At 37.2% G+C, this 27,970-nt stretch overlaps 2 protein-coding genes across 6 annotated transcripts; both read left to right on the top strand.

Moving 5' to 3' along the window:
• Positions 1–812: 812 nt before the first annotated feature.
• Positions 813–11,648, top strand: LOC135633647 (dolichyl-diphosphooligosaccharide--protein glycosyltransferase subunit STT3B-like). The gene is made up of 6 exons (XM_065143375.1): positions 813–1,843; positions 3,896–4,432; positions 7,398–7,852; positions 8,003–8,125; positions 8,900–8,959; positions 11,299–11,648. The coding sequence occupies exons 1-6, from the start codon at positions 956–958 to the stop codon at positions 11,426–11,428; spliced, it is 2,193 nt and encodes a 730-aa protein (XP_064999447.1). The 5' UTR covers positions 813–955; the 3' UTR covers positions 11,429–11,648.
• Positions 11,649–16,240: 4,592 nt separating this feature from the next.
• On the top strand, positions 16,241–27,123 carry LOC103977307 (uncharacterized). 5 transcript variants are annotated; one of them, XM_018822840.2, is made up of 10 exons: positions 16,241–16,657; positions 16,754–16,952; positions 17,058–17,605; positions 18,198–18,297; positions 20,643–20,711; positions 21,107–21,206; positions 24,662–24,732; positions 25,514–25,575; positions 25,669–25,786; positions 26,691–27,123. In XM_018822840.2, exons 3-10 carry the CDS (start codon positions 17,304–17,306, stop codon positions 26,760–26,762), a joined length of 894 nt encoding a protein of 297 aa, XP_018678385.2. In that variant the 5' UTR covers positions 16,241–16,657; positions 16,754–16,952; positions 17,058–17,303; the 3' UTR covers positions 26,763–27,123. The 5 variants fall into 5 exon arrangements, with proteins under 5 accessions (XP_018678385.2, XP_009391066.2, XP_009391064.2 ...); XM_009392791.3 differs by lacking the exon at positions 16,754–16,952 and having other exon boundaries at positions 16,242–16,657; positions 26,710–27,123; XM_009392789.3 differs by lacking the exon at positions 16,754–16,952 and having other exon boundaries at positions 16,242–16,657.
• Positions 27,124–27,970: the final 847 nt, after the last annotated feature.

The raw sequence follows: 27,970 nt of genomic DNA, 5'->3' as shown, positions 1-27,970 counted from the left end.
ATTTTATTTAATCGATCGGTGAAACGATTCATTCTTTTTTTATCTTTCTAATCCGATTATATGGTTTCATCCAATCCTTAATGCCTTCTCGTATGTTATATTTGAGAAATTCGAGGACTATCTAATAAAAAGATATTTGGGTTAAGCCTAAAAGTAAATAAAAAAGATAAAATAATTTAGGTTAAAGCCTACATTTACCACGTTAATTTGACTTGAACCAACCCGCATGAAAATAAAAATAATTATAATATAGCTATCTCTTTTGTCTAAGCAACTAATAAGAGGGAGAACACCTACTCGAATAATAATATTTTAGATGTACGTCATTGCCGATCAGCATCCACTACACTAACAACTATCGGTAGATTTAATGTCAGTTATGTTCAACAGAAAAGGGGGAATTAGATGTACATCAGTCGTACCGATTTGTTTTAGTTTGCCGAGCTAATTTTGATATACATTCCGCGACAACATTCGTACCGCGTCTTAGCTTGGAATTTGATAATTGGAGTTAAATACATAATAAATAATTTAATGAAGATTACTTATATTTCTTTTCGTATCCAGTATATATATACATATATATGTATATATATATATGTGTATATATATATATATATATAATAGTCAACTCAAAAAGTTGATGATTACTTGTAAATATACTTACTCATTGTGTCAATTAAAATCAATGATGGCTTAGAGGTCAAAGTAAGTGCGTAACTTCGCTCTCCTGCACTTGGCTCACTATATTTTTTAATAGATAAGTAATGTAATTATGCTTAAACAGACACTGAATCGTGACCCAAATAATCTAAAGCTCACCACTGGTGACTAGACTCCCCCGCTGGTCTTCTACCCCCGATTTCATCTCCGATCAGTTTCCTAGGGTTTCTCTCCCTCCTCCAAAACCCCTAACCAGATCTGCTCTTCCTGCTCCTCATCCTCCGCCGCTGCGATGGGCGCTAAGGCCGAGAACGGTCCCAAGCCCCCTCCGCCCCTCTCCTCTCCGCCTCCCTTCAAGGCCCTCGTGAAGCTCAAGACCAAGCAGCAGGAGCTCTTGATCCGCTCCGCCACCCTCGCCCTCATCTACGTCCTTGCATTCGCCATCCGCCTCTTCAGCGTTCTTCGCTACGAGTCCATGATCCACGAGTTCGACCCCTATTTCAACTATCGCACCACCCTTTTCCTCACCCGCAACGGCTTTTATGAGTTCTGGAACTGGTTCGACTCGGAGAGCTGGTATCCCCTCGGCCGCATCATCGGCGGCACTCTCTACCCCGGCCTCATGGTCACCGCTGCCCTCATCTACCGCGCCCTCCGCTTCCTCACCTTTGCCGTTCACATCCGCGAAGTCTGTGTCCTCACCGCCCCCTTCTTTGCCTCAAACACCACCCTCGTCGCTTACTTCTTTGGCAAGGAGATCTGGGACGCTGGCGCGGGGCTGGTCGCCGCCGCCCTCATCGCCATCTGCCCCGGCTACATCTCGAGGTCCGTCGCCGGATCGTATGACAACGAGGGGGTCGCGATCTTTGCGCTTCTATTCACGTTCTACCTTTTCGTCAAGGCTGTGAACACCGGATCGCTGGCTTGGTCGCTGGCCTCGGCGTTCGGGTACTTCTACATGGTGTCGGCGTGGGGAGGATACGTGTTTATAATCAACTTGATTCCCCTGTATGTTTTGGTGTTGCTGGTGACAGGGCGGTATTCGATGCGGCTCTATGTCGCGTATAACTGCATGTATGTGCTGGGAATGATGCTCGCCATGCAGATCAGGTTTGTGGGTTTCCAGCATGTGCAGTCTGGAGAGCACATGGCGGCCATGGGGGTGTTTTTCTTGATGCAGGTTTAGCTTCTCTTTTCTTTCTTGATTCTGATTTGTTTGTTTCTTCTATTTGGTTCAGCGACCAAAGCAAAAAAGTGATACATGAATAGTATTCTGCCATAGATTCTCCCAGCTCGTAAGATAGTGCTTCTTGTTTCCTGGTACACATGACCACAGGAATGTTAGAAGGGTTGCTTTTTTTCAATACATTTTGAATATGTTCATACGATCTCAATCTGACTTAAAATCTCAACATGAAGCTATTTAATTTTTATACATTCAGTTGTATAGTAGTGCCCATTTTTTTTGTTATTCTCTTGCGGTGAGGACAATTGAATTAGTAAGGCTGCTACCATCAGCCATTTCCACTTCAAGGTTAAAGTCTTACTGCAAGAAAAAGAAAATTCAAACTTTAGGACCACCTAAAGCAGTTATGAACTAGCAATTGCTTTATTCATATACTGAAGGTGCTTTCTCATGCAAATCACTACTCTTTCTGTTTGTGCCACTTATTAGTTTGAGATTTGAACAGATTTTAAGAGTCTTCAGTCTGATCATCTGATCCCATGCATGGTGAATTTACATTTATTGTCATCTACACAATGTTATTTCCATTTTAAGTTAGGGGCTAAATGCATGTTTGATATTGGCATTATGTTCTGATAGTTCAGTGCAGAATGGCAGCACCAAAGCTGGCATACAAATGCCAATGCACAGTCCATCTTCTAAAGGCCCTCGATGGATTCCTCTTGTATAAATGGATCATAATGAGAAGGCTGGGTAAAGCCATGTAGTTATTTCTGTAAATCTGAGGGTTTGCATTGTAGCTGGATTGTTCTGTATAGGTTATGAGCAGCTGTTTTTTAGTTGAGTGTAGCACCTTGGGAAAGTTACATTAGCCATCCCATTGTTGGCCTATTTCAGCACCTAAGGTTTTAACAATTATCAAAAAGCTTTGCAATTTTAGGTAGAAAAGATGACTGTGGATCCTCTCCAAGCAGAAAAATTCTTTTTCTGTTCCTACTTTTAAAAGATATTGTTCTGATGACTATACTTGTCTACCAAGGCAATATCCTTTTTTTTCTGGTTGGATCGATAATAGTGGAATGACTATATCACCTGATCCTAATTAATATCTTTTTGTTACATCTGTGAATTTAACCTAAGTGATATAGTCATCCCAACTTTAAAGTAGTATATTCAAATCGCATTTTCCAAATTCTCCTAGATATTGAGTTCAAAACCTTGTGCATATGGGGATTTCATCAGGATTTGAACCAGATATCCTTTAAACACATCATCTCAGTAAGTCTCACCCTCTAGATCCTATAATTTAAGTTTCAGGAGCATTTCTGGAATTTCTGAGTCAGTCTCACCCTCTATATCCTATAATCTAAATTTCAGGGGCATCTTCTAAGTTAGTCTCACCCTCTAAATCCTATAGTATATTCAAATCACATGTTCCAAATTCTCCTAGAAATTGAGTTCAAACCTTGTCCATATGGGGGTTTCGTATGGATTCGAGCCAGATATCCTCTAAGCCCATCGTCTAAGTCAGTGTCGCCCTCTTGATCCTATAATTTAAATTTCAGGGGCATTGCTGGAATTTTAGCTCCTAGAATTTATGAATCCCCACTCATGTATGTCATGCTTGAAATCATCCACGCAGACTCAAAATCTGATCCTTAAAATTTGATGAAAATATGACTTGGAATTTGGATCTCTATTAGAGAAAATTTAGTATTCCAAATTCATCAAGAAAATGGGGTTTAAGAACGTACAACTACTAAAATATGATTCTTTTTTGTTTTTTTTTGGATCGGGGATTATGTTGTATGGTTCTTACTTCTTAGTTGCGAGCTTTTCTCACAATTTATCAATGTTTGCACAGTGACTCTTGCTTCTTAAGGCTTCTATATGATTTATGTTAATGGTGAGTGATGCTGGTAATGTGGATGATCATGGAAGCACTATTTTCATCTGTTATGCTTTTATATTTAGCTCAACTGTTCAGCTAATAGATCTTTAGCCACTTAAACTGCAATGAGCCTGATTTTCAGTTTTTTTTTGTAGGTATTTTACTTTCTATACTGGGTGAAGGACATGTTAAATGATACAAAGTTATTCCAGTCCTTCTTGCAAATTACTCTGACGTGTGCAATAGGTGTTGGTACTCTTGCTCTTGGAATTGGTATGGCATCCGGCTATATCTCTCCATGGACAGGCCGTTTTTACTCCTTGCTTGATCCAACATATGCGAAGGACCATATTCCGATTATTGCCTCTGTTTCAGAGCATCAACCGACAGCATGGTCATCCTTTATGTTTGACTTCCACATCCTTCTTATTCTTTTCCCTGCGGGCCTGTACTTCTGCTTTAAGCGGTTGTCAGATGCAACTATATTCATAGTCATGTATGGCCTGACAAGCATGTACTTCGCTAGTGTTATGGTTCGTTTGATCCTTGTTGCTGCACCTGCAGTCTGCCTAATTAGTGCTATCGCAATCTCTGCCACGATAAAAAATCTAACAACTTTGATACGCAAGAAGAGCAAGGCTGCTTTGACAGTTTCTAGCAAAGCGACATCTAACTTGAAGGCCTCAGCTAAGGTAGTGTCTTCCATTTGGATGAATGTATTGCATATTACAATGCAATTTTTAGTTATTCTCCATTTAGGTCAGAAAGTTATGATGATAAAATATTGAACTTGATAGTGTTTTTAAATAATTTATTCTTTCAGGTGTCTCAGCATTTGGAAATATTTTTAATAAAGCATTAACATAGGTTGCACAGCCATATTACCATCAGATATACCGTTGAATTTTGGAATATTGTTAAATAAAACTTAATCATGTTCAAGTGTAGTCATAAGACAACCAGATATTTTAGCACTAACATTCATATTATTTTCCAATCATTTGCAGCATTTAGATTACAATTATGTGTCATAATCTATCCTGAACTTTTTGAAAAATCTACTTTTTTGAATCTGTAAATGGTCATAACTTTGTAACTGACTAAGCTAATTTACTCAGTAGTTGAGATCATCCTCTGCACACCTCATAAAACTTCAGAATGATTCTGCAAGCTTCTTTTTTACAATCTAAACTTGTCTCTTAATTCAGTTCCTTCTTCTGACCCACTTGGAGTATAGACATTAGGACTAAGAATACAAAGAGAGCATCCATTGTGTTCTAGTTAACAAGATTTGGTTCGTGGATGCTTCATGGAGGAATGTTAGTTTTATAATGAGATGCATATCTGCTGGATTATAGTTAATTGAATAACAATTAAGCAATTGGGGCCAACCTTCTACTCTATGCCTTCTGTCCTTCAGGACTATAGGTGTATTAGGAGGCCCAAAATATATTAGAAATGCAAAAGAGTAACTGTTTTGACACTTGATTGATTTATGAAGAATGTTGCTTGCTTGTACTAAAATAAAATTAGATTTCTGTCCTGCAATAGATAGAATCATGATGTTATATGCAAAGTTTGTTCCATAGAACATTCTTTTAGGTTATTTGTTTCCTAAGGATCGTGCTTTCTTGACTAGCCATGTGGTAAGATTTTTTTTCTGTTGTGTGTGGTTACATGCAATGTTTCAGGCTGTTGATGATGTTCTTGGTCGTTATACTTGTTTTTTTTCGTGATTTAGGACATTTATTAGTTGGTAAACAATCACAAACTAAAAGAGCTACCTTTTTTGACAATGTTACCTGGATTGTGAATGTATCAGCGATTTTAATAGGCGCTCGAGCGAGGCAAGGCCCTTGCACCTCGTTTAATGTCTAGGCGATGTGCTTCAAAGAGGCGTCGCTTGGGCGCTCGCCCTAGACTAGGCGTCGGGCGCTTCGGGCGAGCGCCTAGTTAAACCAGGGCCCAGGTGATCGAACCAGCGTTTTGGGTTTAGTTTGGTCGCATTTGCGTTAGTTGGTTCAATTGAACCAACTAAAGCATCGATATCGACCTCCTAGCATCTCTCTCACGACTTCCCCAACCCTAACCTTGCTCGTGATTCTACCGTCGACATTTCCTCTCTACTACCGTTGCCTCTCTCCGCTGTTGCTGCTCTTTATTGTCGCTGCCACTATCGTTGCTCACCACTACCACTATTGCTGCTCGCTGTTGTTATTGTCACTTGCTGCTACCGCTACCATTGTCATTGCTTGCCACTGTCGCTGCTCGCTGCTACTACTGCCGCTGCTTTCAGTCAGCAACCTCAGTCTTACTCTTACTCTCTTCTCATATCGACTTAACTTAGTATACTGTTAACGATATACTGTTAATTATATACTGATAATAGTATTTTTTATTTATTAGATTAATAATATATTATTTTAATTTTAATACAGCTATTTTTATTTATTTAAAATTATTTAAATAATTATATTATTAATTATATTATATATTTTTATATTTTTTAGCCTCATCAGTGATTTAAAAAGTGCTAGGCGCCAAGGTCCAAAAACGCTTGAGGCGCTAGGTACTCGCTCGAGCGAAGCGAGGCACTAAAATATAAAAATATATAATATAATTAATAAATATAATTATTTAAAATTTCAAATATAATTATTTAAAATTTTAAATATACTTATTTAAATATAATAATTTTAAATAAATAAAAATTAATAGTATTAAAATTAAAATAATATATTATTAATCTAATAAATATAAATACTATTATTAATATACTGTTAATAGTATACTGAAGGAGAAGAAGGAAAATGAGTGTAAGGGGGTGCTGACTGAGAAAAAAGGAAGCGGGAGCGGGAGTGGGAGTGTAAGGAGGCAGCGAGAGCGGCGACAGCGACAGCGACAGCAGCAGCAGCAGCGGGAGCAGGAGCGGCGAGCAGCGACAACGACAGCGGCTAGCAGCGGGAGCAGGAGCGGCAGCGACAACGAGCAGGGTTAGGGTTGGGCAGCAACAACTTATATTGGTTTTAGTTGGTTCGATTGAACCAACTAACCATCGGAGACCGAACCAAACCTAAAATCTTGGTTCGGTCGCTTGGTTTAACCCAGGTGCTCGCTCGAAGCGCCCAGTGCCTGGAAGTGAAGCGAGGCGCTCGGGCCTCCCCTCGCCTCGCCTCGCCCGAGCACCTTTTTAAATCATTGAGCCTCACTTCACTCGGGCGAGCGCTTGGGCAACCATCTAGTGCCTTGGGTGTATTTGGAGCTTGGCGCCTTTTGGTGTCTAGCGCTTTTTAAATCACTGGAATGTATATGATACTAGAAGCATCAAAGTTCACCTTAACTTGTTAATATAATAGCAGCATCTATCACAATTGAACTATACATCTACTGCATATTCTCATGTACGTTGGTGCTGTAAGTTTTGTACTGCTTTAGTTCTTCTAATTTTTTATTATAAATTATTTTGATGGTTCTTTCCTTAATTATTATTCTATTTTCATCAGCCTCATGATGGAGTTTGTTTGACATCTGTATCTAATGCAAAATATAATTTCTTCCTTATGTTGAAATGATATTGTTCATAAATATTTTATGTAAATTTTGTCTGGATATGTATAATGTTTATATGGCAGATATCTCCATTTTATTGTGTTGCAGGCATTGCTTGATCAATCTCTTCCTTTCCAACGAAATGGTGCTATTGCTGTGCTTGTTGGTGCATTTTACTTGCTTAGCAGATATGCTATTCACTGCACTTGGGTCACATCAGAGGCATACTCTTCTCCTTCCATTGTCTTGGCTGCCAGGGGTGCCCATGGTGGCAGGGTCATATTTGATGATTATCGTGAGGCCTATTATTGGCTTCGTCAAAATACTCCCCCAGATGCAAAAGTGATGTCCTGGTGGGACTATGGCTACCAGATAACTGCAATGGGAAATAGGACTGTGATTGTGGACAATAATACTTGGAACAATACACATATTGCCACTGTTGGGCGGGCAATGTCATCATATGAGCATGAAGCTTATGAGATAATGCAGTCATTGGATGTAGATTATGTACTTGTTGTATTTGGAGGTCTTACTGGGTATTCTTCAGATGACATTAACAAGTAAGGCATTAGCTTAGCACATATTTGATCATTGCATTTATAACTCAGGCTTCTTCATTATAATATTATATAGATGATTGCTTCAGGTAATTTTGGTATTTTTGTGCATGCATATTGAATCTTCTGATGTTTTCGGATCCAATTTTGTAGATTTCTTTGGATGGTTCGAATTGGTGGTGGAGTTTTTCCTGTAATAAAGGAACCAGATTATCTTGTGAATGGTGAATATCGTGTTGACAAGGGAGCAGCACCAAAGATGTTAAACTGTCTCATGTAAGTTTGAACATGTTTCCGCTAGCAGTCTTCAAAGTCTTCACCAACCATCTATTAAATTTAATGTAGACCTGAACTTCAACTATAATTAGTAAGTTCATGAAATAACATAGTCTTAAGCCATTGGATGAGTATAATTTATATTATTATTCATTAAATATGTGACCATCTGCATTTAGCTGTGGAGGCTGAATGTCTGCTTTGAGATTAATGGATTGTGGAGATCTACTGTAGATACGGGCATATGCATATATGGATGTATGAAATGCTTGCATAAAAAGTTTACAGAGAAAACACATGAGCTTTATGAAGCCTACTATTTTGGTTTGGATGGCATATATGCATGGGAAACAAGCTTCTCTGGGTGCTTGCTGGGGAGTGCACCAACATTAGTACTTAAATACAATTTTAAAAACATGTCATCACTGTATGTTCATTGTTTTGTAAGGCAAAGCATGCACAAAACATTAACTAAACACAGTTGGGCCAGAAAGGTAGTTCGGAATCATTGGATTAGTTATGATATACATATTTGATCCTTTATCTTGAAGTTGTTTGGTTGCCATAGTCCTATACCAAACCTTGTTATCACATGGGGGCCAAACCATATGGACTCTGTACATTTCAACCTGGACTTTGTTCTTAGTTTGCTTGTTAGAACTTGTAGAAGATGCATAATGCCAGTGATCAAATCAGTAGAACTCGCATCCGTTTTTCACAATGCTTTTGGTGTTCTATAGTTTCTAGACAAACTTATATCTGTTGATGGACCAGGTACAAGCTCTCCTATTACCGGTTTGGAGAGGTGACTACAGAATATGGGAAGCCTACTGGGTAAGCCATTTGTTTATTTTATCCTTAATATGTTCACTGCAATGTAGTGTGTAACTCAGATGATAACTAATATTTCTGATCAAAAGAAAATCAACCAAATCTTCAGTTTTAGTGAGGATAAGCATATGGTCATTTTATTTTCAAATATTTGTTCTTAACATAAAGATGGTACTCGAGAATGTGGAGCTGGCTGGCTAAGTTTAAATTAAGAATGTGTTATTTTTAAATCCTCTACAAAGGAAATTTGGATAAAACACTTGTTGTTTAGCAGAGTTGGCATTAGGATAAAGGTAGACTTAAGAGGTTGCTGGTATCTTGACAGTTTATGTGATCTTCAGATATGACACGTGGTGATAAATTGTTTTTTGTGGCATAATTTCTTTTGTGCTTTGGGCCAATAGTTACGGTTAATTAGCACGTACACAACCCAAAATTCTGTTTTTTGCATGAAATAGAGCTTTATTACTTGTATCTGCCATATCCTACATTGTATTTGTTACCTCATTACTAAAAAATTTAATGTTGCATCAGCCATGGTAACTTTTGTAAGAATGAGCCTCGGTCCAACAATACAAACCTGCAGCTGCATAGTTGACTCTGCCTGAGTTCATATCTAATGATCTGATAAATATTAGGAGCTTGAGTTTTGCAGTTCATATGATTTCCCCAGTAAAATAGTTCATTGACATTACAATAGTTGGGCCTTTACACATCAACTTGTAAGACAACCTTTTTGAGAACATTACTCAGTATTGTGTTAACAATGCCCCTAGTATTTTTTCAAGCAGCTCACATGGCATCATCAACGTATCATAAATATGCTGCTTGCAACTTTGTTATAATTTAAAGTATTACATGAAAAATAAAAGACAGATTTTTTCTTGTTTTCTCTAGTTGTCTGACTTACATTGGTATTAATATGATATGATCCTACCTCACTTTAGAATCTTGACCAGAATTCAGCTTAGTAGAAAGTTCTTTTGCTAGAATTCTCTTTGGCGTCTTCTTGGTTTTTTGAAATGTGTTCCTTTTCTCGTGGACTTCAGTTGGCGGTTAAAATTTGTTTCTCCTGATCATGTATTAGAAAGGCTTAGAATGGTATTGATTTGTTTAGATTTGGACTATATGTGTGGTCTGCGAGAAGGGTTAACTATATATATAGTCCAAATCTAAACAAATCAATACCATACTAGGCCTTTCTAATATATGATTAGGAGAAACAAATCTGAACCGCCAACTGGTGTCCATGACAAAAGGAAAATATTTCAAAACACCAAGAAGATGCCAAAGAGAATTCTAGCAAAAGAACTTTCTACTGAGTTGAATTCTGACCAAGATTATAAAGTGAAGTAGGAGCACATCATATTAATGCCGATGTGAGTTGGACAACTAGAGAAAACAAGAAAAAATCTGCTTTTTATTTTTCATGTAATACTTTGAATCATAACAAAGTTGCAAGCAGCACACACACACACACACACACACACACACACACACACACACACACACACACACACACACACATATCTATATATATATATATATATATATATATATATATATATATATATCTGATTTGTTCATGTTTCCAAAGCCTGGCATGTGTATATCCTTTCTATGTTGAGTAGGCTCGGACTTGATGTGTAGTCCGAAAAAAGGGATGATGACATATAGTACTTCCAACTTCCTAAGTATATTTTCTCTGGATTTCAAAAATTGTGCTTACTGAATATGATGAGTGTGTAGGTATTGAAGATGTACTGGGCTACACACACACACACATATATATATATATATAGCTGATTTGTCCATGTTTCCAAAGCCTGGCATGTGTATATCCTTTCTATGTTGAGTAGGCTCGGACTTGATGTGTAGTCCGAAAAAAGGGATGATGACATATAGTACTTCCAACTTCCTAAGTATATTTTCTCTGGATTTCAAAAATTGTGCTTACTGAATATGATGAGTGTGTAGGTATTGAAGATGTACTGGGCTACACACGCCCACCATCTATATAATAGACAAATGACATATTACCTGAATCTTTCATTCGATTTAGATCCTTTTTGTGTCTGCAGCTTGTAAGTTGTGAACTAAGAATCAGGGTAGTGATTGTGGAATATCAAAGAACTTAGGGCTTATGCTGCTGGAAGGTCCTGATTAGCATTTGTCAGACGATCTTTGACGGTGTTTTAACATTGATGGTTGCAAACATCCATACTCCCATGTCTATTATGTTCTTGCCCAGATATTTTGGTCCAGTACAAGATTCGACTAATCTTTACACACGACCAACCGTACACATCATAGTAATTAATTTGTAACTTTCTGTATTGCAGGTATGATCGTGCCAGAGGTGTGGAAATTGGAAACAAGGACATCAAGCTTGAATACCTGGAAGAGGCATTTACAACATCAAACTGGATTATACGGATCTACAAAGTTAAGCCTCCGAAGAATAGGTGGTGATGCCTTGCACAATGTTTCCAACTTTCAAGATGTGCTCCTTTTTCTCCTAGCAGAAGGTGAACCCAGGCGTAGCAAAACATGGATTTTCCTCGACTGACGTTCTATTTGCAGGGGATGTGGATTTTAGCATTATCATGAATTTGAGTTAAGAAATTTTCCTGATGAATTTTCTTAGAAGAAGCCAACTTAATTTTAATATTAATTTATCCTTTTAAGAGAATATGGTGTGATGTATGTTCCCATGCACCTTGCATCCACCTCTTTTCTAGTAAACCTCATCTAAATAACCTGTTATTTTATCCATGCTACATACTAGTTAATTTTTATCCTTATATATAATCGTGCTTGATGCCAAATCTATTTGAAACCTGGAAGAGAAGATGATGTGGCCTGTAAATATACAAGATCACCACATGAAATTATATCACTGCCTTTCAGTAGTTGTATGTATAAGTAACCTGTTCACAAGTTCAACTGGAGTATAGTGAAAAGTTTTATGTCCTTTACACTAACCTGTTACATGTTCACAGTAACCTGTTACATGTTTTATGTCCTTTAGCTTGGAAAATTCTTGTTATTGTCTCAAACAACAGTCTAAGTTTCACCCTTCAAGGCTTGTAACATGAGTCGTCGTCTTTACAATTCGTAGCAGCATTTATTAGTCAATATCTTCCATAAGATTAACGACAGGAAAAGTAACACATCTAGATAGGTAGCACTCTTCCTAAGAGAGTTTAAACACTTTTTTGTTCAAGTGCAATGCTAATATGGCTATGTTATTAAATTCGTTGTGTATTTATTTTGTTGGAACATCCCTTGAACATTTATTACAATCATTCTTGGGCCACGCAATCTTGTGCTAATCTAGTTGATGGATGTCTTCATATTATGTATGCTCTTCTTGGTCCTTTGCATCCCTTTTCCTTGTCCAACTCACTGAGCAAAGGCAACAAGTAGATTTAATAAGTTGAAGGGATTCTCCAGCAGGTTAAGTTTACAGCTTACTATGGACTATTTAAAAGCAAGACAATATGTAGGATTAAGTTGTTCATCAGGTGGATTTATTGAACCAGCCTTTGTAGACTCTATGCTCACTTCCAAAACAGTAAATGACTTGTATAACCTTCCTAATTAAGTAAAAGTGAACCCATCAATACATTTCTTTCAAAGTTTATCGGAAATTATTTCAGTGCCCGATTAAAGTTAAAAAAGAAATAGAATATTACGGTGATAAAATCATTTACATTGCTAAAGACGACACGGGCACAGCCAGTCGTAATCTAAGTAAACATTCATATGAAGCAATTAGGCAATATTTTGTTGTCATGCCACTTATCATTGATGATTTATCTTATGGTAGTGTGATCGCCGTCACCTATGTGCAGCGTGATCATCGCGCTATGCAAGGCACCGTAACTATTGTCCATCGCTATTGTGCAAGATGTGACTATCACCACTACACACAATCGTAACAGTATTGTCATAGCCACTACAGTAGCTAGCCACACCAACGACATTGTATAGCCGTTGCCCATGATTAGACGACCAATCATCAGAGAGGTAGTCGCCCTCAATAATACTATCATCAATAATAAGTTGTCAACGGTAGTCTATCGATCAAGTATAAGAAACCTAACATCACTTACAATTTGACGATATAATGAATTGGATAGAAAAATAGATCGATAATATTGACAAATTATTTATGCATTGTAAATAAAAAATGATTAACACATTTTCACGAGCTAAAGGGGCTAACAAGGAGATCTAAAATATTGGATTTCAAAACAACTGCTCCAACACCAATTGTTAGCACAAAGTATGTTATTATTTTATGAATGAATTTTAATGCCAAAATCTAAAATCAAATAACAAGATATCTCTAAATTTATGATGTGTATCTTTTGATACTATTTAGAAAAATATTTTTCTGATCCGTAAGCATACTATTGTAGGATCTGAAAGTCGTAATAATGTCAATTTACAAGAAAAAGTAGACTAATCTTTTTTTCTCTCCCTATCTTTTATAGGACCACTAATATTGATGGATTTTGAGAGAAATGAGATATGAGATAAGATCTATAATCTCTCAATTCACGTGACTAAAAAAATAAGAGAAAATTTATAATTTCTGAATCATATATGTGAGGTATCCGCATCTCGTATTTGCATATCCACATATTATATTTTTCATATGTATAACCCATAATGTATTGTCTATTTATATGTGAGAATAGAGAGTTTAAGATAAGTAATTAAAAGAATCCCTCCCATTAAGATATCTCATAATAAATCTTATTATAATTAGACTTTCTTTTATATTGACTGATAATCGTAATCAGAATCCAATTATATCAATAATATATCAAACATAATTAGATAGAGTCATATAATCTTATAGTATGATCAAAAAATAAATGCTAGCACCAGACCCCTAGTTTAATCCTCGAGTAGGGAGTGGAATAAAAATTAAATTAAATTATAAAATTTTGATGGTAAACTATTATTAATTTGGCTCGGAGGTTGGATTACTTAAAAATGATTAATAGAGTCATAATAATTGGTATTAGGGTCCACGTAGCTGGAACACCGTGAAAAATTGAAGTAGAAAAATACTATATGTAAATGAGGTTAGATGACATAACGATGCGAATTCATGAATGGGCTAGATTAGATCTCAAGTAAGAAAGGATCATCGATATCAATGAAAAAAAAAAAGTAAATAGAAGATATGTTATCAGGCCTCATGTATACTATAATTAGATTCGATTTTGGATCAATCATCGCGGAAAACAATCATAATACCCCTAACTTGTTTTTAGATTAGAAATGGAAATAGAATCGAATAAGGTCTTAGAGATTCGTAGATATACTATCAAAATTGAATAAGGTCTTAATCAACGGTTAAGAGTTAAAGAAAGCGGATCGATGATGCGCGACCATCGGAAAGCATCCATCAGCAGGGAAGAAAGGATGAGATGAGGGCAGTGCTTGTCCGCTTGATCTTTGAATCATGGAAGAAGTGCATGGGGAGACGGATTTGCTTGCAGTCAAGGAATAAATAAATGTGAGGACAGCAGCCTTTAAAAAGATACGTGCATATTAAACGACAGGGAGCGTATGTGTGTGTGTGTGTGTGTGGAAGATGAGTCAGCTGTGGTGGCTGCATGGCTCGTGGCCACTTACTCCATCCACTCCGACTAACCCTTTCCCCACCCCCGAGAGTTTGTCATCGTCCGTCCATTTCCTTTTTCCTATGATTTAACTCGTCTTCAGTGGCACTCGCTTTTAGTGATTTCTGCTTTACATCTTTAATCAGGTCGATCTGCTCCATGTGCGATCCGAGTTGGTTTGCATGTTGAAATGAAATATATCCATCCATCCGTCGTCCTTTGGATCCGAGCATTTGTAGTGCAATATGTATCTTTTCTTCTTCTTCTTCTTTCCGATAATGATAATAACAATAACAAATGAATAATAGTCGATAGATAACGGCCCATCAGCTACGCGTCCTACAACAAAATTCTTTTACATGTATGTACACATGCAACGAGATAAGGGTATATCTATCGTAAAGTAATTGGAAAAATACATCCATTACCAGCAGGAAAAAAGAGGTTTATAATTTGGTAAAAGTAATTCTTTTTTGGTTTGTTCTTTTAATTCTTTACTTGTAAATTTAAATACTCGAGAGAGCATCTAGCAAAAGAGGAAATATGAATTCGTAAATATTTGGATCAAATCGGTATAAATTTATCTCTGCCAAGGGGGAACTATCAAAATTTGAATTCCACGAGGACAAACATTTTAATTTTAAGGCTGAAAAATACTCGTGCCAAGCATATCACCGATTCAACAACTCGGCCCTTTTTGGGCAGCAGCATTTAGTGGGTCACGAGTCTCCTATTTTTGAGTCTTTTACTTTTTATTATTGTTATTGTTATTGTTATTGTTATTATTATTATTTTATTTTTTGAGGAAAACTGGTGGTTTCCACTCGCGGTGGGTGATATATTATTGTCACGCCCTTTCTGCCGCCATTTTCTGCCACTAGCCTTCCTCCACGTGTTCCGCGCCGCGCCGTTGTCTTCTCCTTATTGTACGCGATTCACAATGGAATCGCGGAGCCCAGCCGTCGAATGGTCTCGTCAGGCTCGGCCCGCGTCGGAGCGAAGACCGTGGCCTCGTTTGGTCCGCTGCCACTTGTAGCGGATCCGAGTGGTCTTTCGCGGAAGTGGTGACGGCGTAGTGGAGTTCAAATATCCGGCGTTTCCGTCCTTTTCTCTATCACGACCCTCGTGGCCGTCGGATCCCTGCGCCCGGAGATTCCAATCACGAAAACCGTTACGCAAACCCTGCTTCACACCCGCCCCTCGCAGCGACGACCACTCTTCCTTCGGTCGCTCACGTGCATTCCGCGATTCAACAAAATCTGTGGGGCCCGCAATGGGCCGCACACGAGGCCCGGATGTGGTCGATCGGGTGTCATACGTGCAGGGGGTATGACGAGCCTTTTCCACTCCTAATTCGTGACGCAAATTTAAAATCTGTTTTGACCGTACGGTAATCGCGTATTTGTTGGCGACGCGCAGCGGAATGGTGCCCCTCGGCGATCCGTATCGGGCGATCTTGACCGTCAGATCCCACCCGCGAGGCCTCGTCTCTAAGAAGCGACCGGATCGGAGGGTGAGTGATTCGCCACGTTTTCCCGTGGAGCTCGGAGGGTTTGCCGCCAAATTACGGTTTTTTCGTGATTAAATCGCGAATTGAGGGGCGATTGCGGTCCGCGTCATGGACTAAAGTAGGCGAGGCGTGGAAGTGGAACGGGATGGGCACTTCGCCGATTGCCAGAAATCTTATCTCGGGAGCAGGAGAAGGAGCGCGAACGATCGGAGGGGCCGGAGTCGAAAACGAGAATGGGAGAGCGGAGAAATACTAGTGATCGAGAGAATCGACGAGAAAGAGGTGACCGGAAAAGGGTGGTTCGCGAGCCAGGAGAAGGTATCGGCATCTAATTCTGGTGTCGGGATTCGTATCCCCTGCTTTTGAAATCCAAAGATCCGTTGTTGTCGATCTCTGCGCTCAGCAAAAGGAGGGAATTTTCCTTTACTTTCCCACCGGAGAGGAGGAGAAAGAGTAGAAAGAAAAAAAGTTTCGATTCTTGCAAAGCTTTCCTTCTCTCTGCCCCCTCGAGGAGGACGAACAGCCACCGGAATGTGCTGGAGGCAGGTGAGTAATCGAAAGTTGCCATTCTGTTATGTTTTTCGCTTATTCCTTAATTTCCCCCCCCTTTTTTTTCCTTTTCTGGGGATTTTCTCGGCTTAGTTTGACGTACGTCGGGGGATTTCGGCTTCTTGATGTGGTTTTGGGAAGCTGGTTGGTCGAGGTCAAGGTTTTCATCAATGTGATGAATGAAAACAGATTCCTTTCTTGGCTTCTTAATCGGTTTGATGTGCTTCGGGATTGCGAATTTTGGAGGTTCTCGGTGGGTGTTGCAGTGAAGATTGAATCTATGGGTTTTTGGGTCGGTTGGTCTGTGAAACCTCATAGGTTTTGGAATTTGAATTTGGGACTCACCATTAATAAAACTCGTCTGCTGAAGTTAACTGACTTCATTGTAAATTTGCAGGAAAGGTTGCTTTTTTCGCATCTACGAGGGATTCGATCTCAGGTGCAGTGACAATTCGAGTTGTTGGCAACATAGATTTTTGGCCCGTCCAGTATTGGAAATCGACCCTACCAGAAGCTTGATCTCGCTGATTCTTTGATAATGAACCAGGACAGTGATCACCTGTTCGTTTAGGTTGTTTGAGGCTGAGTAATTTCTGATAGGCCGTGATAACTTGGTGCCGTCAGCGTGAATAGTTGGTGTAAGATGGCGGCTGATTCTAACATGGGTTCTCACCAAGCAAACACGCCTTCTTCTTTCCATCATCCTCGCATGGTTTCTTTCCGCTCAGGTGCAACAGATAGCTTAATGGGGGTGATTCCTGGGAACAGCATCATGGTTCCATCTGCTGCCTCTTGCATGACCAATCATATGGATACTGTGACTCAATCTCGGTACCCTGCAGGATCTGTTCTTCGTGAACCAAAACCGAGGTTCACACATGTCTCAGGCTCACCTGCATATTGGTCTTCGGAAGAAGTGGATATGTTGAGCATAGGCCTTCTCAAGTATGTACTGTTATCTTCATTATGTTGGCTCCACAATTCAAAGTTTCCTTCAACATTTTTTTCGTCTTTATAGCGTGAGGATGGATGATTGATTATTGTAGATCATAGAAGAAAAAAATTTCAGATGACAATTGGGTTAGTAGGGGAACTTTTAAAAAGATTTCTTCTTCATCTTCTCCCTTTCTTATTTTCTACGGGGATGCCTTGGAAATTCTGTTACATATATCTTTCAAGTGATTTGCAAAGCCTTTTGAACCGGGCTGCCCTTTTTTCTATTTATCTTTTAATTGATTTGGTTTTGGATATTCCTTCACAGACGGTATATGCCTTTATGAGTTTTTTGCATGAAGTCTTGACCTGTTCAAAACGGTTCTCATGTTATAAATGACTTGTTTGATACTCACATGTTTCTGCAATGATTGGGCATTGAATATAAATCATAATCTCCTAACAGATTGACTTATGCTTGTAAGTTTTTGCTGATTTGTCTTTTTATGCTTTTCTTTGTACTGCCCGTATATCACCTTGTGTTTACTGCTTTGCCTTCTTGTTTTTTATTTCCAGTATTAATTTACTTGTTTGTGGAAGACAGATATGCTAATGAACCAAATATACGGAAGTATGCCAAGATAGCTGCTATGCTGCCTCAGAAGACTATAAGAGATGTTGCACTGAGGTGTCAGTGGATGATTGTGAGTTTTTCACTTGCTATGATTTTATATGGTTTTTCAGCTTTAATTTTGTGCTTGTTATATTAACTGGAAGTTTATACGTAATTGTCTAGAAGCAACATCAGCTTTTTTTGACAATATTTTCAGGGTTTAATTGCATCATATCACAGAGTTGTTATAATACACTAAATTGCTATTATTATTAGAGCAATATTTCAAGGTTGTAACTGTCTTTTATTATTAACAACAATGTTAAGTGCTTTCTTCACATATCTTCTTTTATATCATAGGAAATAATAGGGGCACCATAGTTACTAGAATCACCCTACCTCCCTTGGACCCATAATCTGGGTTTTGCATGCTATTTAATTTTGTTGAAGTAAACCAACTTAATACAAATAAAATCCATTCAATCAAAACACCAAAGAACAATTGCATTCGGCGACAATGAGTATGTCAACAGTTCATAACTTTCCAGTTTTCTACCTACACTAATTTTCATCGGATTGCATGTATGGTTAATGATTTAGTAGGACCAAATATCTTATTGAATGTAATTTAAACAACCAAGTGACTGGATGCAAGTGGCAACCCAAATAACAAAACACCATGAAGCCAGCTTAGTAGCATGCACAAGAGCTACACCTATAACATGGCACAGAATGTTCAACGTGTTAGGTATATGTGGTGTGCCGCTATAGACCAAGCTTGTTGGCATTGAATGGACCTGTTGAGACTAAAAGATTTTGGTCATATCTTGCTCCAACTGGTTTAGCAGAATTTTGCTAGTATATTATGATGTTGAAGTGATAAAGTTATGCTCTACATATATAATAATGTTTTCTGATTAAATATATACAAAAGAATACTGCTGCCAAGATGAAGATGTGGGGGCTTAAGATGACCAAGAGCAATTACCAGAATATAAAAGGAAGAAATGCCTATACTCAAGAACAATTAAAGTTATCTTTGACTATGGACATAATGAGGGAAGCCTTATAAGGTGGGATAGACATGTTCCAAGGAGCCTATAAAGACATTGATGAAATGAAGTGTGACACTTAGAATTAGTGATGTGAAAAGAGGGGAGAAAGACCTCTCTTGTTGAAACTTCTAGGATTATGAAATTATAAGATCTCACATTTGTTTAGAGTCTGGATTATGACTTTGGTGCTTAGTGTGAAACTAACCTAGTGGAAAGCATGCTTGTCTTACTTGGTCACTTCATTATGCTTCACATATGAAAGTATTGTGTATCACAATGTATGCAATCGATGGTCTTCATCATCAAACATAGCCATCATTTTGTTTTATATTTTATTTGGAGGGGTATTTTTTATTATACTTGTCCTTCATGATTATAGAATCTTCTCTATGAGAAGTTTGCATCCCGTCATGTGTACATTATTCCAATCGCACGCTAACTCATCAATTTTTGAAATTTATGCATGGATGTGATATTGTGATGAATGGTACATAGTGTGCATCTGACTCTTGCCTGACCTTGTCTTGATTGAGAGCTACATGCTGTCATGCACTAGGCTTTCCTTTGTACTTAATGCTCTTCTAGGGACATACAAACTATTTTTTTCTGGTTTCTTTATGTAATAAACCTAAAAGGAATATGGTGACAAATAGTAACTGCTTATCAGGCAAAATATCCTGTGAAAAAATTGTAGATATGTTTGATTGATTGGTACTATAGGTGACAAATAGTAACTGCTTATCAGGCAAAATATCCTGTGAAAAAATTGTAGATATGTTTGATTGATTGGTACTATAAACTCGAGCCTTTAGAAAACACACCTGCCCAGCTCATCATTTTATTAAGGTCAACTAGAATTTATTGTGACTGGGCCTCTTGCAGTTCACTAATATCAGTCTTTGTGAAGGATGTCCAGCATGCAACAGTCTCCAATATTCTAGATAGCTGAACAGACTGCTTGTAGGAGATTGATGTGCACTACTTAGTCTAACAGGGTGAGCTTTATTTTTAAGCTCTAACATCCCTCTTTTGAGCATGCCTAATGAATGATCCATAGACTTGCATGTGAATAAGCTTAGGATTACAGTGCAAACCGAAAGTATATGGTCTTTGCACAAAGGCTTACATGTGGATGAAATAAACATTGGATAAATATTATAGAAAATGGGACAAAGCCAGGTTCCAACACAGGGTCTACTTTTATGCTGATAAATGTTGGTTGACCACCTTTCCTTCCAGCTCAGGTTTTTAAACGAATTGGCAGGGTTATAAAATTTATCAGACCCGATGATAGTGTAAAGTATTTTAAGTGCTAAAATAATGTGAAGAAACCTTTGATTTATCTTTTACATGCATTTCAATACATTAGTTTCTCTTGCAGAATAAGGAAAATGGCAAACGGAGGAAGATGGAAGAATATTATGCAGCAAAAAAGATGAAAGAAATGAAGGTAACCTTGAATTTGTTCTTGTGGTTTTTTTGCATACTTACTGCTTCATTCATCTTGTGAACAAATTCTTTTTTTATTTTGATTATATTTTAAGAAAGTTAGTACAGAAATTCCTGTATCACCTTTCTCAGTTTGCATTGGGACTTGGTAAAAGAATTTTCTGCAATGTGAGTCATGTGGGACCTATTCTGTTGGCATATGAATTTTATATGCATCCAATTTCTCATTAATTACCCTCCTAAATGTTTTTGCTTTGCTGGCTGATGTAATATAATGAGATTGCAGTTTCAGGATTAAGCTAATGAATCTATGATTCATTGTTAAAGAAAATCTTACCTTGTTAATTCCTTTAATGGGATTCTATCTTGATTATCTTTGTTCTGATGATGTTTTAGGATCAGATGGTGGGTTCTCCTTCAACAGCAAATATTTGTATGGCTCCTATTTCATTTATCATGAATCATAAGAACATCCATGATCAGCTTCCATCTGAAGGTTGGTGCAATACTGAGATATCTTACCAAAGCTTTAAGAAAATAATTTTTGACACAAAATAGGTGTGAGAATCCTTAATGTGACTATTCCTCGTTTATCTTCAATCACTCATAGAATCTTTTTTTGATGTTGATGATTTCCACCTTGTACGATATGCATTTATGCTTATGTTTACTTCTATAGTGAATATTCATGGAAGTCCTTTGGGTTTATTGACTACCTCCCTCTGTTTCAGTAAATTCATCCAGAATTTCCGATGTGCATCTTTTCTGATGATGATGTTATGTCAATGAAGAACGTCTAGTTTGCGAAATTCATTTAAAACTCTTTTACTGTAAAATGTTTATATCTAGCTTTGTCATTTAAGATTAGACACAACATAAGTGATCTAAAAGATGACAATATGGAGCAAGGTTCGTCGTACCGTACCGTGCCGGCATTTCGACCTGGGCTCGGTACGATATGGTACCGGTGTACCGGGTGGTACATCAGGGCGTACCGAGCGGTACACCCTGGTGTACCAAATAATTTTATACTTTTTCATACTATAGTAGTGCTACAGTATAATACTGTAGCACTATAGTGGTACTGAGCGGTCCACGTGCCGGTAACTTGTCGGACCGGTACGTACCACCCGGTATGGGCGGTATGTTTCGGTATAACAGACCTTGATATGGAGTTCCACATATCCATCCATATCAGGCATGGTCAAGCTAAATCAACCATGAATATTACTGTTTGGTAATGAGTTTATAAATGTCAGCAGTTGCTGCAAAGTGCAAACTAGAGGTGGATAAATTAGTCACTGGTATGCAGAATAACTCCTTAATCTCTAAAACACCAAACAAAAGAAAGAAAATGAACATGACTTTGAGTTGCCAAATCTTTTTTAGGGTGGCCAAAATTCTGTGCTTGTTGAACAAGTGGAAACAAACCCACAGGGATTTGAGTCTCCAAATCTTTTTGAGAGAATTACTGTTAATTTAAATACTCATTTGTTGGTAGAGCTTCCTTATTTTACAAAAGAATCATTGGTGGTATCATGAAAATATTTGAGCATAATAATAAACTATCATAATAGTTACAGATCTGTATTGAGTCTTTCTTGGCTTTGATATGGAATTTGGCCTTCCTCAACTCTTTCTGATAGAACATTAGATATATTGAAAAAGAAGATTAATTAAATTCACTAATCTGAGAGAATTGTCTGACTGCGTATTCTCAGGGAATGGGATCATGCTTCATTGTGATGTAATTTTCATAGTCTCATAAAATATGATGGCAGTTTAGTTGCAGGGATTCTCCTTTTTGCAGGTGATGTTACAAATTGATGTGATTTTCAGCCAATTGTTTGATTGAGCTGAGGGTGATTTAGTGAAGCATGGGTCGTTTTGAAGATAGGATTTCTGACACGAGTAAATGTGGAACTGTAGTCGGAAGTGGTCTTTTTGGGAAGAGATATTGCTGGAATTAGTTTTGAGTCACTGTGTACTCTGTGAATGTTTGCGTTATCAATGTTTGAGGATATCTTTCAATTGGAGAAGTTATTATAGTATTTAAAAGCCGATATGTTACATAGTTTATGGAGTAGATCTGCCAGAAAATGTTCCATCATTATGGAATCATGGTGCAATTTATCATGGGTCTTGCTAGTGGTTTGTTTTATAGATTGTTATTTAGTGGGACTTAACCTTGTCCTATGCGAACATGGTATGTGTAGCATGCCATACCATGCCAAAATGGGGAATGATCAAGTGTACCTTTCATTGTTGTCATGCTCAACAATGTTGAAAAGAAAATAGAAAGCTAATTGCATTAATTAACTTTCGAAGAATATTTTAATTCTATAATCATGGCAAAGGGGAAAAAAAATTTATTTACCTGTTGTCAGCCGTTGAATAACTTACAGCTTGGTTTGTTTTATAGATTGTTATTTAGTGGGACGTAACCTTACATGTCCTATGCCAACATGGTATGTGTAGCATGCCATACCTTGTCAACATGGGGAATGACCAAGTGTACCTTTCATTGTTGTCATGCTCAACAATGTTGAAAAAAAACTAGAAAGCTAAATGCATTTATGAACTTTCAAAGAATATTTTAATTTTATAATCAGGCAAAAGGGCAAAAAGGAAAATTTTATTATTTACCTTTTCTGGGCTGTAGAACAACTTACTGTTGGAGTGAAGTGATGAGATCACTTGAGGTGCTTCAAATTGCAAATGCGTTGCCAGGGCTAGTGGAGTTGATGGTAGGTATGACCTGATTGATGATGAGATGTATGGGTCTCAATGGATGGATTTGAATCATGAGAGATTGTCAGCCTTGGAGATTTTGTCATGTGGAAAAAGAAGGAAGGAAGGCATTCAAACAGGTGTATCCAGAGATGTTAATCTTAATCTGAACTCATCTGATCTGGCCTATGTTTTTCTTTTTATTTGACCCATTTGAGTTCATGGGTTGTGTCCTTATCTAGGAAGGATTCATGATCTAGTTTCATGGCTGGGGTGGGTTGCCAAGCAGATGTTACCTTGATCATAAGTTAATAAGACCCAGTCTGGACCAAATTGTATTTTTCTTTAAAACAAGCAAAAGCTGTTGAGTCTGAACCGCATTTTTTAATTTAACCCTTGTCTACTCCAACTGATCCCACCCACTAAATATACAGGTTTGTATATGGGTTTGATTAATGTTAAGAAATCTCGACATATTGGTGAGACCAAGTTAGGTATGAGACAGCACTGTGTTCTTAGCCTTCCATCTCAACCTGACTTGGTACAACCCAACCCTACCCAACTCGATGACCACCCTATGTTATTGTCTTTAGAGAATAAGTGTTTGATCTTTATGTAATTTGTCTGTGTGCTTTTTTAAAATAATACATATTTGAACATCTCCAGGTCCCTATGTATGGACAATTACCACTTCTGCCACTCATGGTATCTTTTGAAAATTTCTAAAATTCTTTCTTGTTCTCAGAGGACTTGAGTGGACTATGCGAATTAGAATAAGTATTATGCAAATTAGGAGAGTTTATTTTAATTTTGCAAAGGACTTGAGTGGAGTATGCAAATTAGAACAAGTCTTATGCAAAGGACTTGAGCGTTCTTTCTATTGTTTTATATTCAAATTTGTTGTAATTGGTAACATCTTGTGGTTCCTTCTCACTCACAAAAAGTTTTGCTATAAAGGGCTTGAGTGGACTATGCAAATTAGAATAAGTATTATGTAAATTAGGAGTTCAAAACCTCCATAAGCATTTTTCTTGTGGGCTAGGGAGTCTCATAATGTATGAAAATTTTCTTCAAGCATTGTTTGGGTCTTTACTTTTTTATCCATGATGACTATCTTTACTTTTTCATTAACTTTAACTGCTTGTTATCTCATGTATATTGTTAGTGGCATCATGCCATTTCTTCTGTTTGTTTAGCTTATAGTTGCCACGTCGGATGCAGAAATGAGGTGCCTTTTGGATGAAAATGGAAGATTTCTGAAAGACATTGCAAGAAATCTTGAGGGAGGCATGGTCTGCTATCTAATATCCTTTTGTATTTTTTCTATGACTGAGGTTTTGAGTCATTATATTTTTATGGGAATATTTAAAGCGGCTGAACAAAATGAACTGCCAAAGAAATAAGATCTGAGATTTTTTTTCGGTCATTCTGCTTCTTTCTGGTATGAGAGAATTTTGAATTTTTTTTTCTTAGCAGTTTAAGTTATAGTAGGCTTGATCTGAAATAGATTTGGTCATAACTTATTGAAATAGTTAGAATAATGGTTTGAAAATGTTTAGCTTGATGATGCATTTATAGTACTAATAACTTAATAAGTACTTCAAGGAAATGTGTGCAATTGAGGGATCAGCAGAGAACAAGTTGCTTTTGGGCTGAGTGAAGCCTAATTTAAAAAGGATGTCCCAGTTCACGAGGCATATTATTTTAGATAATGTTGGTGGAATATTAGAATTTGTGGTAAATGCCAATGGACGAGGCATATTGGTCTCTGGCTAAAACAGTTGTGATAAAATTAAGAGGTTTGACAAAGGATATGCAGAAGTTTGAGGAGTTTGTAATATTTGCATGGAACTGTTGCAAATTTTTCATATGATAAGCAATTATGAACTTATGATGCTGCCAATTTGTTGATAAACTTTAGTTCTTGATGGTTCATACTTGTTGATGGTGAATAAGTGGTTATGATGAAATTGTATATGGGCAAATTCTTGATGGTTGTTACTTTTCCATTTTTAGTATATCTTAATGGTCATTCTTGGATGCTAATCTTACTAAGCATATTGTCAATTGCAGATAGAAGAGAATATTAATTTATTTCATTACATCAGAAATAACATCTCAACAATCGAGAATAGGTAGAATACTGCTTGTTTTTTGGCCCTTTATCTTACCAGGGCTTATATGCTTGCCTCATGATTGTTTGATAAGCATCACCATTCATTCTACAGAGTAGATGTGATGTCTGCAACAATGAACCAACTTCCGGGGTCGATGACACAGATGCCTCTTTGGACCGTCTCGGTAAATGATGATCTTCTCAGCAGTCTTATTCCACTTAATGGAAATGTAAGGTCTTCTTTGTGCACTGTTTTCTCTTTATAAGTTGTTGCTTGAAGTGGATTCATGATCTTATTTGTCTCTACTATTCTGTTGAAGTTGTCACGAGAAATGGGATATCTGATCAGTATCTTTTCGATAAATTAATCTTTGACCTGTTTTTGTTCAGTTAGAACAAACATATGTAGTCAGAATTTGAAGTTTCTGCATAATACTTGAATTAAAATTATTGCTATAACCTAGCCTTTGAATTGGACTCAATTTGTTAATGCTAGTATCAAAGTGGTTGAATTGCATATTGACTGAAAGCAACAAAATAAAGGGAAAAGAAAGGAAACTGTGTGGTGCTCTGTCAGAAACAATATCATTATAGACAGCTAAGCGGATTGGATAGATGGATCACAAATATTCTAGTCTCATTATCAGCTAACACAGTTAACCATTTTTTTGTCTTTGCTATAAATCTGATTGATACCATTGTTTATAAGGTGATTGAGTTCAGTCCATAATTTGGAGCTAGATTGTTAAATGTCCTTTTTGACTCTGTTTCTGCGGATAATTGTTTATTGACTTCGATAACCTTTACATCTTTAGCAAGAGTTGCCTGATCATATTTGGAGTGATCTAGTGACATATATTGGTCAGCCTTGTTTCTACATGTTTAGGAGTCCTATGGATTGTTTTCTTTTTAATTTAGAAACAATAGGAGTAGAGCTGCTTGTAGTTTGAAAGGGAATGGTCATACTCTGTACATCCGATCATGACTCTTGTCCCTGTTTTTTTTTTTTTTTCCCTGATTGTAATTATTAAGCTAGCTTGATGTATAGAATACAGGTTGAGAACATGGTTTATTATTTTTAAGCAAAATGCCAAATCAGCCACTAACATGGAACTTTTTTTGAAAATGATGAAGAACTTGTGTGCTACACCAGGAAGCAATCAATTACGGCTGGACATGACATGCTTCAGACGTAACATAGGATGATTCGAAGAGCTCATGCAAGATTCTCCCGAAAACGCTGCAGGTCTTGGCTTTGTGAATCCCTCTTGGAGTGGGAAGATCCAACGGTGGAACCAGTGATATCTATTCTGAACCAGACACCAGGCGACGAAACCCTCTTCTCCATGACTAGGGTTGTAACCGGCGAATCGTTCAGCCTGTGATCTGAATTTTGTATATAATTGCTTCATTAGTGGGAGGTGTTCTAGGATGTAAGAAAATAATGGTGCTTGCATCTTGTCAATCCTGACTTGTATTTTGTCTATTCATTCTATTTTATCAGGATATATTGTTCACCTCCCCGGAGCGTATGGGATAAATAAAAAATAAATAATTTTTGTGGATATTTTTCCATTGTACTCCTCATTAAATATGAATTATCAAGGAAGAGAAGTTCATCAATGGAAGATTTTGCTGGTTGCTAATGTGATGTCTTGAGCTTACCATCGACAGGATGAGTGTCAAGTACAGAAGAAGCCTTGAATGTGTTGTTGCTGGTATTTTATACTTTGGAAATTCTGTGATACATCTATTGCCGTATATGGTAAGTTGGAATTGTAAACACATTCTGCTGCTATAAATTTAATCAGTTTTAATTAATCAAAACAAAAATAAAAAAGAGGAAATTTTAATATTTTAAAAAACTGAATTAAGTGAAAATATATGATTTAAAAGCTCAAAAATAAAAAAAAGTGGCCATTCAGATAATTTTATGGTTTCATGAAATTTAAAATTTATAATTTCATTGTGATCTGATAAAAAAAAGTTGGAAAGACTTTAGCTTTTTAAGAACTAAATTAACTGAGAATAGGACTTGTAAATATCCAAAAAATAGAAAATGTGACCATTTATTTATCCAGAATTTTGTGAGAATTTTTGCATCAGTAGTCATTTCAAAGGTTTGATAAAAATTTTGATATTTTAGAATTCAGATGAACATGAGTTACACTATCACACTATTTTTGAATTGAAATTAAAAAAATAAATACTAAAAACTATATTTATGCAAAAAAAATTAGAAAATCTTCTTTGACAAAATTTTTAGCGATTTTTGACCTAATTTATACCCACAACGTGTCGTGCCTCACCGAAGCTATAACTCACGTCGGACCGAGCAGTAGCATCACATACAGTTGTATAAGGAGAAGCAATCGTTCGACAAGATCACGGGTCAAACATGCAGCGGGAATATG

The sequence above is a fragment of the Musa acuminata genome, chromosome BXJ3-3, assembly GCF_036884655.1.
Source record: "Musa acuminata AAA Group cultivar baxijiao chromosome BXJ3-3, Cavendish_Baxijiao_AAA, whole genome shotgun sequence".
Lineage (NCBI taxonomy): Eukaryota > Viridiplantae > Streptophyta > Magnoliopsida > Zingiberales > Musaceae > Musa > Musa acuminata.
Note: the sequence above shows the minus strand (reverse complement) of the source record. Positions and strands in the feature narration are given on the sequence as shown.

Coding starts and splice junctions, on each gene's coding strand:
- LOC103977307 (XM_018822840.2), top strand. CDS start 17,304: ATGGCGGCTGATTCTAACATGGGTTCTCACCAAGCAAACACGCCTTCT. Junction 25,576..25,668: donor ATCTCAACAATCGAGAATAG/GTAGAATACTGC, acceptor TTCATTCTACAG/AGTAGATGTGATGTCTGCAA. Junction 25,787..26,690: donor TTATTCCACTTAATGGAAAT/GTAAGGTCTTCT, acceptor AAAATGATGAAG/AACTTGTGTGCTACACCAGG.
- LOC135633647 (XM_065143375.1), top strand. CDS start 956: ATGGGCGCTAAGGCCGAGAACGGTCCCAAGCCCCCTCCGCCCCTCTCC. Junction 8,126..8,899: donor AAGATGTTAAACTGTCTCAT/GTAAGTTTGAAC, acceptor TTGATGGACCAG/GTACAAGCTCTCCTATTACC. Junction 8,960..11,298: donor GAATATGGGAAGCCTACTGG/GTAAGCCATTTG, acceptor TCTGTATTGCAG/GTATGATCGTGCCAGAGGTG.